At 42.0% G+C, this 20972-nt stretch overlaps 1 protein-coding gene across 2 annotated transcripts in view; it reads left to right on the top strand.

Annotated features, from left to right (window-relative positions):
- Positions 1-20972, top strand: part of fat3a (FAT atypical cadherin 3a) — a 321467-nt gene that overhangs the window by 68234 nt on the left and 232261 nt on the right. Inside the window, exons 5-7 of one of the 2 annotated variants that reach the window (XM_047390981.1) lie at positions 10098-10412; positions 10761-10971; positions 11814-11882. In XM_047390981.1, coding sequence (XP_047246937.1) covers positions 10098-10412; positions 10761-10971; positions 11814-11882 — 595 coding nt within the window. The remainder of the gene's footprint in view (positions 1-10097; positions 10413-10760; positions 10972-11813; positions 11883-20972) is intronic. The other variant, XM_047390982.1, reaches the window with a different exon arrangement.

The raw sequence follows: 20972 nt of genomic DNA, 5'->3' as shown, positions 1-20972 counted from the left end.
GTGTGTGCGCGCGCGCGCCTGCACACTTGCCGTGTTTTGCCTTCCACCAGCGATGACAAAACGATTGTGCTTGTGTGACACACAGCACTCACGCAACAGACACACAAATGTGGGGAGCAAAATACAGATATGATGTAAAAAGAAAAGTATGAATGTCAAATGCTAAATGTTTGTTTGAATGTCTGTCTACATGTCTGTCCATGTGTTCATCTAAGTGTTCATCCAAGTGTTGAATCCATTTGTCATACATGTGGGTTTATTTGTCACTAACATTTGTTTATCCAATTTTGTTTTCCTTTTCTCTTCATTTTTGACAACTTATACACAAAAGAATGACAGATTTTTAGTAACTCCTTGGGGTGTAGGCCTCTTAGTGCTCACAAAGTCCAGACTTATGACTGAATTGAGTAGCTTAAATTCAAGTGAGCGTGGAGTGGTCTGCAGTTACCTTGGAGTCTAAATTACAGTGCCTTGCGAAAGTATTCGGCCCCCTTGAACTTTTCAACCTCTTGCCACATTTCAGGCTTCAAACATAAAGATATAAAATTCCGATTTTTTTTGTAAAGAATCAACAAGTGGGACACAATCGTGAAGTGGAATGAAATTTATTGGATGTGTCAAACTTTTTTAACAAATAAAAAACTGAAAAGTGGGGCGTGCAACATTATTTGGCCCCCTTGCGTTAATACTTTGTAGCTGCAATACAGCTGCAAGTCGCTTGGGGTATGTCTCTATCAGTTTTGTACATCGAGAGTCTGAAATTCTTGCCCATTCCTTCTTGCAAAACAGCTGGAGCTCAGTGAGGTTGGATGGAGAGCGTTCGTGAACAGCAGTCTTCAGCTCTTTCCACAGATTCTCAATTGGATTCAGGTCTGGACTTCGACTTGGCCATTCCAACACCTGGATACGTTTATTTGTGAACCATTCCATTGTAGATTTGGCTTTATGTTTTGGATCATTGTCTTGTTGGAAGATAAATCTCTGTCCCAGTCTCAGGTCTCTTGCAGACTCCAACAGGTGTTCTTCCAGAATGGTCTGTATTTGGCCCCATCCATCTTCCCATCAGTTTTGACCATTTTCCTGTCCTTCCTGATGAAAAGCAGGCCCAAACCATGATGCTGTCACCACCATGTTTGAGAGTGGGGATGGTGTCTTCAGCGTGATGAGCTGTGTTGTTTTTACACCAAACATATCATTTTGCATTGTGGCCAAACAGTTTGATTTTGGTTTGATCTGACCAGAGCACCTTCTTCCACATGTTTGGTGTGTCTCCCAGGTGGCTTGTGGCAAACTTTAAACGAGACTTTTTATGGATATCTTTGAGAAATGGCTTTCTTCTTGCCACTCTTCCATAAAGGCCAGATTTGTGCAGTGTACAACTGATTGTTGTCCTATGGACAGACCCTCCCACCTCAGCTGTAGATCTCTGCAGTTCATCCAGAGTGATCATGGGCCTCTTGGCTGTATCTCTGATCAGTCTTCTCCTTGTTCGAGATGAGAGTTTAGAGTGATGGCCGGGTCTTGGTAGATTTGCAGTGGTCTGATACTCCTTCCATTTCAATATGATTGCTTGCACAGTGCTCCTTGGGATGTTTAAAGCTCGGGAAATCTTTTTGTATCTAAATCCAGCTTTAAACTTCTCCACAACAGTATCTCGGACTGCCTGGTGTGTTCCTTGGTCTTAATGATGCTCTCTGCGCTTTGAACAGAACCCTGAGACTATCACAAAGCAGGTGCATTTATACGGAGACTTGATTACACACAAGTGGATTCTATTTATCATCATCAGTCATTTGGGACAACATTGGATCATTCAGAGATCCTCACTGAACTTCTGGAGTGAGTTTTCTGCACTGAAAGTAAAGGGGCCGAATAATATTGCACGCCCCACTTTTCAGTTTTTTATTTGTTAAAAACGTTTGACACATCCAATAAATTTCATTCCACTTCACGATTGTGTCCCACTTGTTGTTGATTCTTCACAAAAAATTTGAATTTTATATCTTTATGTTTGAAGCCTTAAATGTGGCAATAGGTTGACCAGTTCAAGGGGGCCACGTACTTTCGTAAGCAGTGTACCTTTAAATATTGGTAAGAAAAGTGAAAGAATGTCTATAATTGAAGTGAGAATCCAGGTTTTATCAATTTTTTTTTTCTTCTTCTCTTTTCTAGTTGTAGCTTGAATGTTAACTGCCTGATGCAGGCAGACCTTTGTGTAAATACAAAGTAAGGTGTTTATATTTTCTTAACCATCAAAAGTCAAGTGGTATATTTAAGTCTGTATGGGGTTTGACCAAATGTTTAACTGAAGAACATTTCTGAAATGGAAGAAAGTGTTGCACGTCTGTCAAAGTTGGTATGGGATTCAGCATGTGTTTGTATGAGGAATGCACTGGGTGAGAGAAAATCAAGAGCAGAGCAGAAGGGCGGCTCCCAGTTCTCCTCCACAGGGCCGGTTCTCAAAGGGGGCCGGGCCCAGAATTTCTACTGTCTACCTTTCATTACAATGTAGTTCATTAATGTTTTACTGATAAAATGGCTCACACATCATTTTAATTTGCCTTCTATAAAGAATAATGAAAATGTAATCATGCAATTAAGCATCAACTTCAATAATAATCTTGTGGGTGGAACAAAGTCTTGGATCAGGTTCAAATTATTTCATTAACCTTAATGGTGGGATAATACATTATGACAATCTATGCTTTATCCTTACTTAGTTCGTATGTAAATGTGTGTTTAGTGTAATGTAAGGTTTAGTTATTTTCTTATGTCGTACAATGTAAAAGTCAGAAAGGGAGAGGTGTACAGGATTACAGCCTGTTAACATGGAGAACCAAACAAATCGTCCACAGCAGAGCCTGCGTGGACAACAGAGCTCTGGTGCAAGGCCTGCTCAGACATCAGATGACAGAGAAGAATGCTGGAGCCGACAAAATAAAAGGCAGAGCAAAGGAATGGTCTCCACACACGTTAACAAGGCTTTGGACAGAACAGCACAAGGAATCGCTGAACAGCCCAGCCAGATCAGACCACAGGCTGTAGAGATAATTGCAAGATGTGCTAAAAAGATTCACGTGGATCAATTAAATTCATTTTTCTGTTTACAAAATACAAAATAACCAAATAACTCATATTTATTTTCCCCGAGGGGAAATACATTTCCAATTAATAAAATTTATGCTAATAATTAAACAATTTAGCAAAATTTGCTTATTAATCACTTGGGGACTGATAAAATATTTTTGAAATTGATTTGTAATAAGTTACAACATTAAACAGCTACTGAACAAAGCATTGATGGCCATCATGAGTTCTTTGCATAGAAAAATAATTAATTGCCTCTTGAGCTCCAATTAGAAGATAAATACAATTTCCCTTTATAAAGGCTGATAAGATATTCAAAATGTTAATATGGGACAAATTCAAAGCTCAGACTAACCAGACATTTAAAATAAATTAATACTGCATTTGAGCAAATACTGTAATGGGAATTAACTGTCTAACAAAGTCTAAACTTGCAAAATCACTCACGCCCCACTCACTAAGACATGTTCAAAGGGGGGCAGAGGAGGGCCTGAGAAGCTGTATAACACACTTGTTATTTAACAGAACTGTTCCACTGATGATGTTTTGACCTCAAAAAGCTGAAGAACTGATATTAGAACAGCCTCTATGAGTTTAGGAGCAGCTTTAGTGGTCAGACTAGGGAAACTGTGATAATAATCAAATAAGTAACCATACGGGATCAGAAACAGATTAATTAACTGTTGGTTGGAAATTTCAAACATATCTTTGCATTCAATTTTAAGCTACTACTTTGATTTTATTTTGAATCCTTTGTAGCTTGTTTAAAAGTGTTTTGTTTTAATTCATGGGAATCTGTCATATTGGAGATGGCCGACTTGACCAACATGCAGAAAAACATGATAAAACAGAGAAGCGTTTCAGGAGCTTTATTTTCAGGACCAGGTACTGGAAACAGAAACAGCTGAGCAGCTGCAAGGAAACGGACGCAGGTAAGACACCACAACAGAAACCTTAAATAGTACTCAGCGAGGGAGCTTACATCAGGTTGGGTTAGGTACGCCAGGGAGAGACATTGTGATCCTGGAGGAGGCAGCGGGCTGCACAGCGGCGCCGGAGCTAGGCAGTCTTGGGAGGTAATGGAGGAGGGTGGACAGGGTTCGCCTGAAGCTGTGAGAAAAACATCCGATCCGGCTGCCAGCGGGGAAACAAAAGATCCAGAGTCCACACACTGTTAGAAGGTTCTCCTGAGATCTCTTAATGGAACGAGGCTTGGGTAACCTGAGACAAAAACAGACTATTAGTCAAGGATAACAGAGTTTTCTCAGAGAAGCAAATTTCTCTAAACCATGAAATTGGCCAGGTAGAATACCACGAAGAGGCAAAACACTCAGGCATCGAAGTACTGGCTCGCCTCCCTCTTATAGTCCTCCAGCTGATGACAACATGCGAAACACCTGACCACCCTGATCCTTCAGCTCCTACGGCTCCTACTGGTGGAAAAGGGTTAGTAGCAGGCAAAAGATGACCAGGATCTGACACCACCTCCCCCTCAACGACCGCCACTGGGCGGTCCAGACGAGCTGGTTTGGGATGACCAGAAGTCCCGAACCAGTGTAGGGTCCAGGATGAAGGACCGGGGAACCCGGAGGCGGTCCTTGGGACTGTAACCCTTCTAATCCACGAGGAACTGCCACCCCCTACCCCACCGACGGGAGGCCACGATCCAATGGACCCAGAAGGCAGAGTGGCATTGGAATACACGGGCGGGCGGACGGGGCACGGCAGGAGGACAGAGCATGCTGGACTGGACAGGCTTTATCTGAGACAAGTGGAACACTGGATGGACCCGGAAACTAGGGGGCAGACGTAGAGACGAGGGGTTGACCAAAGAATCAATTACATATGGACCGATGAACCTGGGAGATACAGGTCCTTCTCAAAATATTAGCATATTGTGATAAAGTTCATTATTTTCCATAATGTCATGATGAAAGTTTAACATTTATATATTTTAGATTCATTGCACACTAACTGAAATATTTCAGGTCTTTTATTGTCTTAATATGGATGATTTTGGCATACAGCTCATGAAAACCCAAACTTCCTATCTCACAAAATTAGCATATTTCATCCGACCAATAAAAGAATAGTGTTTTAATACAAAAAACATCAACCTTCAAATAATCATGTATAGTTATGCACTCAATACTTGGTCTGGAATCCTGTGGCAGAAATGACTGCATGGAGGCAATCAGCCTGTGGCACTGCTGAGGTCTTATGGAGGCCCAGGATGCTTCGATAGCGGCCTTTAGCTCATCCAGAGTGTTGGGTCTTGAGTCTCTCAACGTTCTCTTCACAATATCCCACAGATTCTCTATGGGGTTCAGGTCAGGAGAGTTGGCAGGCCAATTGAGCACAGTGATACCATGGTCAGTAAACCATTTACCAGTGGTTTTGGCACTGTGAGCAGGTGCCAGGTTGTGCTGAAAAATGAAATCTTCATCTCCATAAAGCTTTTCAGCAGATGGAAGCATGAAGTGCTCCAAAATCTCCTGATAGCTAGCTGCATTGACCCTGCCCTTGATAAAACACAGTGGACCAACACCAGCAGCTGACACGGCACCCCAGACCATCACTGACTGTGGGTACTTGACACTGGACTTCTGGCATTTTGGCATTTCCTTCTCCCCAGTTTTCCTCCAGACTCTGGCACCTTGATTTCCGAATGACATGCAGAATTTGCTTTCATCCGAAAAAAGTACTTTGGACCACTGAGCAACAGTCCAGTGCTGCTTCTCTGTAGCTCAGGTCAGGCGCTTCTGCTGCTGTGATACTGGTTCAAAAGTGGCTTGACCTGGGGAATGCAGCATCTGTAGCCCATTTCCTGCACACGCCTGTGCACGGTGGCTCTGGATGTTTCTACTCCAGACTCAGTCCACTGCTTCCGCAGGTCCCCAAAGGTCTGGAATCGGCCCTTCTCCACAATCTTCCTCAGGGTCCGGTCACCTCTTCTCGTTGTACAGCGTTTTCTGCCACACTTTTTCCTTCCCACAGACTTCCCACTGAGGTGCCTTGATACAGCACTCTAGGAACAGCCTATTCGTTCAGAAATTTCTTTCTGTGTCTTACCCTCTTGCTTGAGGGTGTCAATAGTGGCCTTCTGGACAGCAGTCAGGTCGGCAGTCTTACCCATGATTGGGGTTTTGAGTGATGAACCAGGCTGGGAGTTTTAAAGGCCTCAGGAATCTTTTGCAGGTGTTTAGAGTTAACTCGTTGATTCAGATGATTAGGTTCATAGCTCGATTAGAGACCCTTTTAATGATATGCTAATTTTGTGAGATAGGGATTTGGGGTTTTCATGAGCTGTATGCCAAAATCATCCGTATTAAGACAATAAAAGACCTGAAATATTTCAGTTAGTGTGCAATGAATCTAAAATATATGAATGTTAAATTTTCATCATGACATTATGGAAAATAATGAACTTTATCACAATATGCTAATATTTTGAGAAGGACCTGTAGCTTCTGAGACAGAGATTTGAGCGGAACAGTCCGTGTCGACAACCACTTGCTGACCCGGGCAATAGGCAGGAGCAGGGATCTGCCGCCTGTCGGCGTAGCACTTGTTGGCTGCAGCGGACCGCTGAAGGGCCTTGGTGGTAGACGCCCAGATCTGTCTGCATCGCCGGACGTGCTGCCGGACCGAGGTAACAGCGATCTCCTTCTCATCCGCAGGAAACGGAGGCGGTTGATACCCCAACGAGACCTCAAAACGGGGAAAAACCAGTGGCGGTGGACACATGTGAATTGTGTGAGTACTCAATCCAGGGCAAATGGTCGCTCCAATCAGTGGGGCTGGAGCGGAGCGCCACCTCCATCTCCTGGTTAAGTCTCTCCACCTGGCCATTGGTCTGTGGGTGGTGACCGGACGTTAGAGAGACAGTGGCCCCCAACGCTGCACAGAACTCCCTCCACACCTGAGGGGTGAACAGGGGCCCCCGGTCAGACAGCACGTCCTGGGGAATTCCATGCAAACGAAACACGTGCTTGACCATGAGTTTGGCAGTCTGGAAGGCGGATCACAATCTCCTGAGAGGTACAAGATGGCAGGCTTTAGAAAATCTGTCCACTATAGTCATGATAGTTGTCATACCATGAGAGGTTGGAAGGCCAGTGACAAAATCCATGACGACGTGGGACCACGGTCGAGGAGGAATGTCCAGCGGCTGCAGGAGGCCACAGGCGGCCGATTGGATGTCTTGTTACGAGCACAGGTTCTACAAGCTGAGACATAGTCCCTAACGTCCCGGTGTAGAGTGGGCCACCAGAAGCATCTGGTCAGGGCGGCAATGGTCCGATTTGCTCCAGGGTGGACGGCGAACCTTGAAGCGTGGAACCAGGTAATGAGCCGGGACCGAACTGCGCTGTGAACATACATCCGGTTAGGCGGCCCAGTTCCTGGGCCCAGGTCAGCGAGGAGGGCCTGCCGCACGTTGTCCTCAATCTCCCAGGTCACGGCCCCGACTGTGCAGCTGGGAGGTAGGATAGGCGCAGCTAGATTCTCCGTCTCATTAGTGGAAAACTGTCGTGACGGGGCATCTGGCTTGGTGTTTCTGGTACCGGGTCTGTAAGAGATCAACAAATTGAAGCGAGAAAAGAACAAAGACCAACGTGATTGTCTAAGGTTTAACCGTTTTGCTGACTGGATGTATGACAAATTTCTATACTCTGTCCAGACCAGCACTGGATGTTCTGCGCCCTCCAACCAGTGCCGCCACTCCTCCAGGGTGAGCTTAATGGCCAGGAGCTCTGTCACCCACATCGTAGTTCCTCTCTGCCGCAGATAAGCGGCAGGAGAAAAAAGCACACGGATGGAGCCTTGCGTCGAGGTCCTGGAGTTGGGAGAGCACTGCCCCCACCCCGGTGTCCGAAGCATCCACCTCCAAAATAAACTGTTTTGCTGAGTCTGGGTGAACGAGCACTGGTGCATGGGTGAACTTGGTCTTCAAGGCGCCGAATGCGTTGTCTGCCTCCGGAGTCCAGATGAACGGCACCTTAGAGGACGTCAGGGCTGTGAGGGGGCTGTAATTCAGAATAAACTTCCTATAAAAATTGGCAAAGCCCAGGAACCATTGTAGTTCTTTCCGAGTGGTTGGAGTTGGCCAGTCCTCCACAGCCTTGATCTTGTTGGGGTCAGCGCGAACCTGCTCACCCTCGAGGACGAAACCCAGAAAACTGATGGACGACTGGTGGAATTCGCACTTTTTGGCCTTCACATACAGCTGGTTCTCCAGGAGGCGCTGTAGGACCAGGCGGACATGCCGATGATGCTCTGCAGGAGTCTTAGAATAGACCAAAATGTCATCAAGGTAAACAAATACAAACAAATTCAGGAAATCCCTCAATACATCGTTCACAAGAGCCTGGAACACGGTGGGTGCATTACAAAATCCAAACGGCATCACAAGGTACTCATAGTGTCCGAGTGGGGTCTTAAAGGCCGTCTTCCACTCATCTCCCTGGCGGATCCGGACCAAGTGGTACGTGTTTCTAAGATCAAGCTTAGTAAAGATTGTGGGGCCATGGACCGGTTCGAAGGCCGATGAAAGAAGGGGTAATGGGTATTTGTTCTTTATCATAATGGCGTTTAGTCCCCTATAATCAATACACGGGCGGAGAGATCCATCTTTTTTACTTGCATGGGCTCGGACTCAGCCTGGCCTGGAGACTGTACCGGCCGGGTCGGCGTCTGGTGAGTGGTTAAAGACTGCACTCTAGGGTCCGCCTCCTTTCCCTCATACAGGTATCCAAACGGAGGGCTAGAGCAATATATTCATCTAGGTTTTCAGGTTCTTCCAACAAAACTAGTTCGTCCTTTAAATTTTCGTCCAGAGCCTGAAAAAACGTTGATTTCAGGGCGCTGGAATTCCAGAATCTTACTTTAGTATGAAAAGAAATGTGAATTTCTGCACAGCTTTATTGTTAATTAATTTCCTTACTTCGTTTCTTTTTGCATAGAAATAGGTTCAGGAAATAGGTAGATGCCTACCCACTGCTTAACATTGAGGAAATCCTAGAGTCTCTTTCTGGAGCCGTGGATTTAAACAGCAGCTGATAGCAAGTGTGACATTTTTGGACTTTGTTTGTGGCTTTGTTGTTTATTCTTTGCTTAGTTGTTCTATCTTGGTTTTTGCATCATGTTTTCTAGTCCCTCTACCGCCTCCTAGTGTTTCCCCTCTTAGGTTTCTTTATGGAGGTTTCCTTATTACTTAGTATTATTGTAATTGTAATTATTATAGTTCGTTGTTTTCCTTGCATTCTCTAGTTTAATTCTCTCTCTTAGTATCCTGGTGTTTTTTATGTATTGGTAATTTGTTCCTTGCACTCTTCTTGTTTACTAGTTTCCTTTCCAGTCTATTCAGTCTGTGTGGTTAGGTTTGTTCACTTTGGTATTCAGGTTTTCTCAATGGGTTCTTTGTTGGGTCTTAGGTTATTGTTGTTTCTATGTTCCCTCTAGTTTCTCTGTTTACTTTAGTTCATGGTTATTCTAGTTTCCTTATGCTTCATTTGATTATTTATCTTGCTTATAGTTCTGCTTAGTCTGTGTTTTCTGGTTATTCTTATTAGTCCTTTTCCCATGCTCAGCCTTTGTATTCGTTTCTCTGCCTCTTTGTCACACCTGTTCCCTGTTCCTTTGATTACCTGCCTTTGTTATCCCACAGTATATTAGTTGGTTTGGTGTCTTTGTTCGTCGCTGGTTCCTTGTGTTCGTCACAACCCCTTTCCCTACCATGACTATGCTTTGTTTATGCTTTGCTTGGAAACCTATGCTAGGTTTTGCCATGAGTACCTGCAGTGTTTTGTAAGTTTTTGGATTTTGACTCTGGTTCATCCCTGCAGTGTTTTGTTACGTTTTTGACCTTTTGAGAATAAACTAAAGAATTACTAAGATGCGGCTGCCAAGCTCTTGTCTGCACTTTGGTCCGACCCAAAACCCTATCCTGAAAGACAGTTTCCACCCCTAACAGAATAATGACTTGTGTATAATTGTTTCCGCCCCCATAGGTGCTGGTTTCAGATGGCGGTCCAAGTCCCAAGAGCAGTACATTGTGGGTAATGGTTTCAGTCTTCGATGAAAATGATAACCGACCAAATTTTCATGAGAAGATCTACCAAGTCAGACTTCCAGAGAGAGAGCGAAGAAAGAAGGCTGAACCCATCTATCGGGTGGTTGCCTATGACCAGGACGACGGGCCTAACAGTGATCTGTCATACAGCATTGTGGATGGCAATGAGGATGGAAAATTTTTTATAGACCCCAAGACAGCTGTGGTGTCATCACGCAAGGCTTTTGCTGCAGGAAGCTACGACATCCTGACTGTAAGAGTCCATTGTTAACCAGTTTTGAATTTCAGTTATTCTAACTCAGTTACTCAAATTGGTCCTATATTTTGTTCATACATTTTCATGACACAATGAGAAGAGCTTTCTACTTTCAGACAAGCTGCACTGGCTTTTTGTTATTAATGAATTGATATAAAATAGTTTATAATTATAACCTGAAAGACCTTGTAAAAACTTTCTACAAAAACCTTAGCATTGTGTTTTTCTTGTATTGCTTAATGTCTTGCATGGACCATTATATATTTAAAAATGAAAATGTTTTGTAAATCTTCTATAACCAAAGCTGGATTACCAGTTAAGAAGAGCCAGTTTGTTCTTTTGCAGATCAAAGCATCAGACAATGGCCGTCCCCAGAAGTCGTCAACAGCCCGCCTGCATATTGAGTGGATCCGACGACCAACTCCTTCATCTGTGCCATTGGTCTTTGATGAGCCATTCTATAATTTTACGATCACGGAAAATGACAACGTGGCTGAGATTGTGGGCGTGGTGTCTCTACAGAAGAACCCATTTCCAGTTTGGTTTGATATCACAGGTAAAGTTCTGTGAACAAGTCTAAACAAATGTGCATGGTCCTGTTCATAAATGTGACACTTTCTCCGAGTGCCATGTGAAAGCTGGTAGCTTAAATACAGTGGTCAATATTTAGAAAACTGAACTACGCATCAAACTGAAATAAGGGGTTTTCTGTGTATCTTGAACTTTGAACCAACCTGAAAATGTTTTGGTTTTGTTGATTCTATCTGTCTGTCTTGTCTGTCTTGTCTGTCTGTCTTGTCTGTCTTGTCTGTCTGTCTGTCTGTCTTGTCTGTCTTGTCTGTCTTGTCTGTCTTGTCTGTCTGTCTGTCTGTCTGTCTGTCTGTCTGTCTGTCGAGAGCTTGTTGAGAACTGCATGGATTCACAGAAACACAACAGAAATTTGCAGTCAATTTGAAGCTTTCTAAGACCATTATACCAGCTCACAAGCATGGTGGTAATAGCACCACGCTATGAGTCTCTTTAGCTGACAGTGGTACTTGTGCACAATAGAAGAATGAGTACTACTGCAAAATTAGACCCCACCTCAAACCACAGCTAGATGCTTAAGCATACGGAATGGCTCCAATCCCTTACCCTAACACAGACAACTTGGTGCAGTACTAATTAACTCCAAATTGGCAACATTTCCGGTTATTTCTAGTTTTGCATGTTTGATTTAAAAATAGCATCATGGTCTCACACAGTAGAGCTTGAAAAAATGTTTGCCAGAAAAGAGTTCTCTACAATCTTTATCTAATGCTGTCTCTGTCCTCCTTTTCCCATTTTTCTTGAAAAATGTCTGTTCCTTCTGTCTTATCCTTTCTCTCCTTTCTGTCTTTGATGCTTCATGCCTGGAAGGTGCCAGGCCTTTCCATGAGATGTTCTATCTCTTGCAGAGCACTTGTTTCAAGAACTGTTCCTCAAAAGGTATTTGTTTCCATTTTTAATTTCTGTCACCTGCTGTCAAAATAAATTCCTTCATTTTATGGCCCTTTTAAAAACAGAATTATATTTTATTTCCTCATACCAATAGTCTACCCTTGTTCTTGTTATTCCCTGCCATTCCAATTTTTCTAGGTCGTAAGTGCAATATACATCAATGAATCTCCGGCTGGGCGGTTTAGTTTGTTTTATGTCTGTTGATGACCCTCTTTTAGCAGCAGTATTAAATTCTTCATAGAATGCTAGTATATATATAAATGTATATAAATGTATATAAAAATGTAGCTTTACAAGCACACTTAAATTGCACGTTACCCGATGAAATACCCAAATTAATGGCTGTTTTATAGCAGGCAGGTCAAACTTTGTCAAACGCAGATAGTTGGCTGAATGTCTCATTGCTAAAAGTTGCACATAATGCATTGGAAGCGTCAGTATGTATTAATTACATCAGTCTCATCAAAGAAATTATCTGTTCTAAATCTTCAAAGATATTTTTGTCTAAAGAGGAAACTATAAGTTCTAGGCCTAAACTTTATAAAAGGGACGAGAGGAATTTGTTAGGAAAATATATTTTCACACAATTGTAGATTGATTGATCTAGTCATAAAACAATCAATAATAAAACTATTAGTAATTATACAAGTATAACGATTAATTACCAAGACATAAACATAAATCGATCTACTTAAACTGAATTCTCAAAGGTCTGGAGAATGGTTGTTCTGGTTTTCTTTAGCTGATAAAAAGTTTAACTCTGTAAAAATAGACTTTTTATCACGGTCTGAGGTTGTTTTGGACCAAAATGCAAACAGTCGCTTGGGCTCAGCAATTGAAAACAGATCTTCTTTAATTAAGGCTCAGAGATCAGCACTTACAAGGTCGTAGGAGATTCACAGAAGAGAAACATAATCCAAAGAGTTTGGGGAAAGATGCGACAAATAAGGTATACATGAAATGAGGAACCAGCGAAGAATAATTAGAAGAACCCGATAAATAAGCAGGGAGAGAATGACAGTGGAACAATGAGGGAGAAGCTAGGTTAATCATAAGAGAAGTGGAAGCAGGTGCGGGAACTGGCTGTGGAGACTGAGGGAATGAATGGTTACTATGGCAACAAGAACTAGGAAACACAGGGACACGAGGGAACTAAACTATAAGAAAACCAAAGGGAAACTAGAATCTAAGGATAACGTTATCTGATAAGGAAGAGCAGGGAAGCGAAGACCTAGAATTACTATAAACTAAAACTTAAACAATAAGTGGAACTAAGCCTAGTGTTGGTTTTATAATTATTGATTAATTAATATTTATCAAGAATTATAATTAAAAATCATAATTTGAGAAAATTTATTTCTTAACCAAAAATCCTCATTTATGAATTGAAATCAGAGATGTCCTCTGTTGTTGTAATTGTGGCTCAAAGCCCTTGATAATTACAATTATTAAATTCTCAGTAATAGTTGATAACTATTATTAGATGTCACTGTTTAATCAACCGTTTCTGCCAAAACGTGGGGAAAATTAACCTTATTTTGACTGACAAATCACTCTTGCACAAAATAAACACAAATGCTTTCTCTTTATCTACATGAATATTTATTAAATCAACAGTCCTGATATAATTCGGTCTTCCGATTTAATAATCTTCACCTAAGCAAACATGCAAAGTTCTACACAAAAAGGGTAAAATATCTAACTAAACAAAATAAAACAACATTGAGTGTGTATGAGATCAAACCAGCAGTTATGGCAAAATTACAAGAGGAATATGGTGTTGAACGAAGCTTTGGGAGCCCCCCAAAGTCTAGCTCAATGGGACACAGGCAGTCATAAAACTTCACCCAAGCAAAGTTGTACACTCAGACAAAGGATAATAAAACTTTTGCCGGCAAGGTAGTAAAGCATGAAGTTGAAGACAAAGAAAATGGTTGATTTTCACCATAAGGTTATTATAGCAGTCCAGTTTCACAGCGGACCTGCGTTCAGGTGTCCAGACAGTAAAAACACAACTTGCGAGACTCGGCGGCCTCCGAAATTCAACAACAATCAAAGTTTCAATAAAATGTTGCATACACATACAATTCAGAACACATTAGACTATAAGTGGCGATTCTAAATAGCCTAACGTCCAACTCTATCCTGCCCACGTTATTCCTAATAAAGAAATAAAATAAAAGGATGGATTTTACTTGATGTTGTCTCCTCTGAGCAGAGGGAGAGAGAGGTGTTGAAGAGTTTCCACGTGTCCGTGGATGCTCATCAAAGCAGTCCTTTGTGGCCTCCTTGGCAGAAAGGTAAAAAATATGACGGACCGTCACTAGTCGACTGGAACAAAAAAAACAAGGAGGAAATCTCCTTGAAGTTAAACCCATGTCTTCGATCGGTAAAGTTGAAAACTTACAAGCCTTCTTATTCCTGTAAGCTTAATTCACTTAGTTTTCTCGTTGACCAACGGGGAGAATGAATGAAAGTCAACATAGGATTTCTTCTCCAGAATGATGCGCTTCAGTTGCGTGGTAACCGCGTCTTGGTCTCCAGCTGAAAAGCAATGGTGGGCCGTCTCATACTGTTATATAGTTGACTGTGGCATCAGAGCTGCGACGCCCCCGTACTATCAGACGCGGTGATGATGCCGGAAGGCATACTGGTGTCCAGCAACTTACAAATGGTCCAATATTTAGCAAACAAAATGGTCCAACACTAGTGAGGAAACAAATAACTATAAACTATAACCTGTTGGAAGGAACTTAAACAGCAGAGACTAATACGGAGAACTATAGTAGAAATAAGGCTGGGGAGAATTACTAATATAAAAGGGAAATGGACACTGAGTAAATGATAACTGAAGGGGATCTAAGGATAAGAGTAGGAACTACTAGGGGAACCGCAAAGAGGAAAGGCAGAACAACGTAAACAGACAGAATCAATAAACACAGCTATTCAACCAATAGAAACATTAAACATAAGATCTAGAAAGAACAAAATCTAAGGACATGTAAACAAGCACAAGAATCTAAGCAAATATAAACTAAACCAAGTAAACTACTAATCAAAGGAACAGGGAAAATCTTTAACAGCAAAGTAAACAAAAACAACGAACAAAATAGCAGATCCTGACACTTTTGGTTTAAGCTTATGATTTGGATTTTCTAATTACCTGATTTAATTTTGGGGAAAGTTTGGAAAAGAAATAAAAAGCTCATCAGAGCTGACGGAGAATCTTTGCACAACATTTGTTCAGCTGGCATGAAGGCAGTACTTTTTTCATATTTCTTGCATCGTGACATTAAAAGACTTGTACGCACTTGCTCCTGTTTTCACCTCTATTTAGAATTTCCTTGATAGTTTCCCTTTATGCTGTGCAGCATGAGATCCACCAAACTACTGAAACTACTGATGACACAGCACAGCCAATTTTAATCAATGCCATGTGTCATTAGGGTAAGCATCAGGAAAACCTCCAAACTCCAAATGTTTGCTTACAGGCCAAAAGCTGTGAAACCACTTCACTGATGGCAAATATTTTTATACAACTTGGATAGTTCTGTGCCAGCTATGTAGTGTGGAGAGGGCTGGACATGTTGTCACTACAGCTTACACTTAAGTAATAAATTCTGCCCCCCTGGCTGAAATTCTTATTGCTTTAGTTTCCTCTGAAGTGTGTTGCTTCACCTTACTTGGTATGAGAGTTAGCTGTCTATTAGGTGCCTGAGGTCATTATATCATTAGACGCTCATAAAGCATTAGACAGAATTGAACATACTTATATGCTGGGTTCTCTCAGGCGCTTTGGGTTCGCACCTTCTTTTATTGCTTGGATTGAGATACTATGTAAGTGTCTACAAGTTTCAATTTGGGCCAACAATACTATATCTGAGTATTTTGCTCTCCTTTGGGGACAAGGCAGGGATACCCTTTACCTTCATTTCTTTTCAATAAGGCTGCACAGTGGCGCAGTTGGTAGCACTTTTGCCTTGCATGCAAGAAGGTCCTGGGTTCGATTCTCGGCCGAGGGTCTTTCTGCATGGAGTTTGCATCTTCTGCCCGTGCATGTGTGGGTTCTCACTGGGTACTCGGGCTTCTTCCCACAGTCCAAAGACATGCCTGTAAGGTTAATTGGTTTCTCTAAATTGCCCTTAGGTGTGTGAATGAGTGTGTGCTTGGTTGTTTGTGTGTTGACCTGCGATGGACTGGTGACGTGTTGTTGTGGAATTTTCTTATCAAAGTGGGTAGAAGTTGACTCACAAGAAGAGAAAATCCGGACTTTGTCTTTATAAGTTTTATTCAAAGGCTTTTAGCGTTTGAATGACTCTGTCACCGAGCAAGTCAGTTAAGCAGAGCCGCGGACACCATTTACAGACAGTATTTATACCAACATGACAGTGTTATCTCAACTTCAAAGAGTCTGTGTTTTATGGCCCAGACCCTTCTTGAGTTCAAAGGTGACAAGGTTATCTAGGAACAGACCTAACTGCCCTTCCTGACATCACCCTAAAAGATGGGTCTTAACCATTAAACTTCTGATAATGGATTTTACAGCTTCTTCCTCTAAGACAGATGTTCTGAGGAGTGAGATAAAAAAGGTCATACACTTTGGAAAACTTACTGCAAGAATTTCCATCACACTGTCAAGGGTGTACCCCACATCTCGCCCTTAGACTGCTGGAGATAGGCACCAGCTTCCCCGCGACCCACTATGGAAGAAGCGGAATAGAAAATGACTGACTGACTTTTCAATAGAACCTGTTGCTGCGGGAGTGACCCCAGAGTGATAGGTATAAACTGCTGGAGAAATACATGCTGTTTCACTATATGATGATGACTTCCTCCTCTTTCTGTCTGACCAGTGCAAATACATCCCTAAAGCTCTAAAGTGCATTGAGCAGTTTGGTAACATATAAGGATATCTGATTAACAGGTCAAAAAATTTTTATCTTTTCCGTTTATGATAACGCCAAACAGTTGTCAGTAAATCCCCACATACAGTGGTAACTAGAGGTTGACTGATACATTGGCCGGTCGATGTTTTAGGCCTATATTTGCGTGTATACATTCGCTGATCCATTAGCTGCATTCAGCAGCCATGCCTTGAAATCACGTGAACAGCATGTATTTCCACCCCCTCCCTGGCAGAGAGCAGCGGAATGAATGGCAACAGCAACAAAGGTACGTTTTAAACTTTTAATGTATTTTTAACGGTCTAATTTAGCTGTTTCTACCCTTTGAAAGTAAGAACAGCGGTGTGTCTTTTTCACTCTGAGAACAGACCGAAACGTTATCAAAGTGGTGTGTTTTTTACTTTATCTTTCGCTCTGCCGCTGAAATTAGTGCGTCAACGTTAGTTTTTTTTTTAAATGGTCCTACCGACTGTAGTGTGCACGTTGTCATAATCATGTACCCACCTGAAAACAATTACGTACAGCATTTAACTTTACATAAAATAATGTCCATACACTGCAGCGGTGGCCAGTGGTTTTTCTTGTGCTCTTTTCTCACTCTGACATGTTCATTAGGTGCGAGCGAAGCAAAACTGTTTAAGAGTCAACACGATTTCTTTCTTCGGTATACTTTCAAACTGCGGTCTGAAGCTGATTGTTAACGTTGTCTGGTTTATATGCAATTTCTGCCCAATGGGAAAGAGTATTCTGTGAGATTGACCAGATTTATGAACAGGCTCACAGGAGAAAATGCTGAGCGTCTCTTGTTTCCTGCATTACAACCCAGTGTTCTTAAACTGGGACTACTAAGAACCTTTAATGAGGGGTCGGTGGGGTAAAAAACTCTTCAGATGTTTACATTTCTTTTTATTTCTTTTTTGTTGTATTGCTATTTACAAATTTTCTCAGGTCAGTTGCACTGTGGCCTGGTGTAAAAAACAAAAACAAAAAAAACCCACTACTGTTGATTTTTGTTATATTGGAGTTTCCAAAAGTTCTGAGGAAAGTAATATGCAATACAAAGGCCACATGCTGCTACAGGTCCACAAACATTTAATGTTTCCTTTTGGTTAAATTAAGACTTGTAACATTTGTTATCATTGTAACATTTCTATCATGTAAATGGTGGTAGAAAAAGGAATGTTGGCCTCAAGAATTGGCCCAAAACCTAGGCAGCACATATCGAGTATCGGCTAGACTGATGTCAAAATGATTGGTATTGTATCGGCCTTAAAAAGCCTGTATCGGTTGATCTGTAGTGTAAACCATAGGCTATATGACCAACTACTGCCAAAAACAAACTAAACGTAAAGCTGACACAAATACACTCTACGTTTCAGGCCTGTATTGATGCTCTGGACCATAGTAATCCAACCAAATCGCAAAACCCCACTGTCTCATCACTCTAAGAACAAAAAAAACCAGGTCGTTCTTGGCTCCTTAAAAACCACCTAGCACTCCAAATACAGTAGTACAAAGATGATGACCGTGAGTGGTGTTACTGCAAATTCTTTTTTTTTTTTTTTAACTTGTCCTTTCCGGCAGAGTAGCACTCAGAATTTTTGTCTGAGTGCCAAGAAGAAGCCCAACAGATTTTCTTTTACAAGTGGAGCATTACGGCTAACACTATAATTCAATTCAAATTAAATTCAAAAATACTTTATTCATCCCAAGGGGAAATTAAATGTTGTTGTAGCTCATACTATGCAGGTTTCTTCAAAGAGCCGTTGTAGATGCTGATGGCTGTGGGCAGGAAGGATCTCCTGTAGTGGTTTGTCTTACAGCAGACCTGAAGAAGCCTCTGAAGTTTATATAGTCGGTGACAGCTAAAGGTGGAACGTATACTGTTGCCAAAATAACACTGGAAAACTTACTGCTAACTTTTTTTTTTTTTCCTACCGTGTCCTGTCCCGCAGAGTAGCACTCAGAATTGTTTTCTGAGTGCCAAGACAAAGCCCAACAGATTTTCTTTCACAAGTGGAGCATTACAGCTAACGCTTTAAAGCTCTGCTTGATATTCATAAAAAGAAACTTTATCAGAAACTTCGTTGGGATTATTTCAATTGTAACGGACACGGAGACAGAAATGGAAAGGGAAAAAAAAGCACTATACAGGTCCTACTCAAAATATTAGCATATTGTGATAAAGTTCATTATTTTCTATAATGTAATGATGAAAATTTAACATTCATATATTTTAGATTCATTGCACACTAACTGAAATATTTCAGGTCTTTTATTGTCTTAATACGGATGATTTTGGCATACAGCTCATGAAAACCCAAAATTCCTATCTCACAAAATTAGCATATTTCATCCGACCAATAAAAGAAAAGTGTTTTTAATACAAAAAACGTCAACCTTCAAATAATCATGTACAGTTATGCACTCAATACTTGGTCGGGAATCCTTTGGCAGAAATGACTGCTTCAATGCGGCGTGGCATGGAGGCAATCAGCCTGTGGCACTGCTGAGGTCTTATGGAGGCCCAGGATGCTTCGATAGCGGCCTTTAGCTCATCCAGAGTGTTGGGTCTTGAGTCTCTCAATGTTCTCTTCACAATATCCCACAGATTCTCTATGGGGTTCAGGTCAGGAGAGTTGGCAGGCCAATTGAGCACAGCGATACCATGGTCAGTAAACCATTTACCAGTGGTTTTGGCACTGTGAGCAGGTGCCAGGTCGTGCTGAAAAATGAAATCTTCATCTCCATAAAGCTTTTCAGCAGATGGAAGCATGAAGTGCTCCAAAATCTCCTGATAGCTAGCTGCATTGACCCTGCCCTTGATAAAACACAGTGGACCAACACCAGCAGCTGACACGGCACCCCAGACCATCACTGACTGTGGGTACTTGACACTGGACTTCTGGCATTTTGGCATTTCCTTCTCCCCAGTCTTCCTCCAGACTCTGGCACCTTGATTTCCGAATGACATGCAGAATTTGCTTTCATCCGAAAAAAGTACTTTGGACCACTGAGCAACAGTCCAGTGCTGCTTCTCTGTAGCCCAGGTCTGGGGAATGCGGCACCTGTAGCCCATTTCCTGCACACGCCTGTGCACGGTGGCTCTGGATGTTTCTACTCCAGACTCAGTCCACTGCTTCCGCAGGTCCCCAAAGGTCTGGAATCGGCCCTTCTCCACAATCTTCCTCAGGGTCCGGTCACCTCTTCTCGTTGTGCAGCGTTTTCTGCCACACTTTTTCCTTCCCACAGACTTCCCACTGAGGTGCCTTGATACAGCACTCTAGGAACAGCCTATTCGTTCAGAAATTTCTTTCTGTGTCTTACCCTCTTGCTTGAGGGTGTCAATAGTGGCCTTCTGGACAGCAGTCAGGTCGGCAGTCTTACCCATGATTGGGGTTTTGAGTGATGAACCAGGCTGGGAGTTTTAAAGGCCTCAGGAATCTTTTGCAGGTGTTTAGAGTTAACTCGTTGATTCAGATGATTAGGTTCATAGCTCGATTAGAGACCCTTTTAATGATATGCTAATTTTGTGAGATAGGGATTTTGGGTTTTCATGAGCTGTATGCCAAAATCATCCGTATTAAGACAATAAAAGACCTGAAATATTTCAGTTAGTGTGCAATGAATCTAAAATATATGAATGTTAAATTTTCATCATTACATTATGGAAAATAATGAACTTTATCACAATATGCTAATATTTTGAGAAGGACCTGTAGAGAGAAAGGGAGGCAAAAAGGAAAAAGGGGAGAGAAGGAGAATAGATTGGAGGAAAGAAAGAAGGATGAAGAGAATAGAAGACAACACCCTGCTTGCTTCTACACCTGCAGAAACGTTCATATTACCAGCTTTTTTACCGAAAAGTGCACGATACTTATCAATGCAAGATGTATTTAGTGGTAAATGCGGCTCAATATAGAACATTTGTGTATCTGTTAACACCTGAATCTAAACACCTGTAGGTCTGAGTGTGAGCACATTTGTGTATACAAAGTTTCTGCATAAAAGTATGCAATAGTGAGTGTGAGGAGCCACAGACCCACCCCCTGGACCCGGGACAGATACGGAGGAGTTCCGAGCCACAGACATCCAAAGGCCCCCCAGAGCACAGGAACCGTAGGAGAACCACCACCGGGACTACCGCAACTCCCCCAGAGAAGAGCAGGGGAGA

The sequence above is a fragment of the Girardinichthys multiradiatus genome, chromosome 18 (assembly GCF_021462225.1).
Source record: "Girardinichthys multiradiatus isolate DD_20200921_A chromosome 18, DD_fGirMul_XY1, whole genome shotgun sequence".
NCBI classification, from domain to species: domain Eukaryota; kingdom Metazoa; phylum Chordata; class Actinopteri; order Cyprinodontiformes; family Goodeidae; genus Girardinichthys; species Girardinichthys multiradiatus.
The sequence above is the reverse complement of the archived record's forward strand: the minus strand, read 5'-3'. Positions and strand labels throughout refer to the sequence as shown.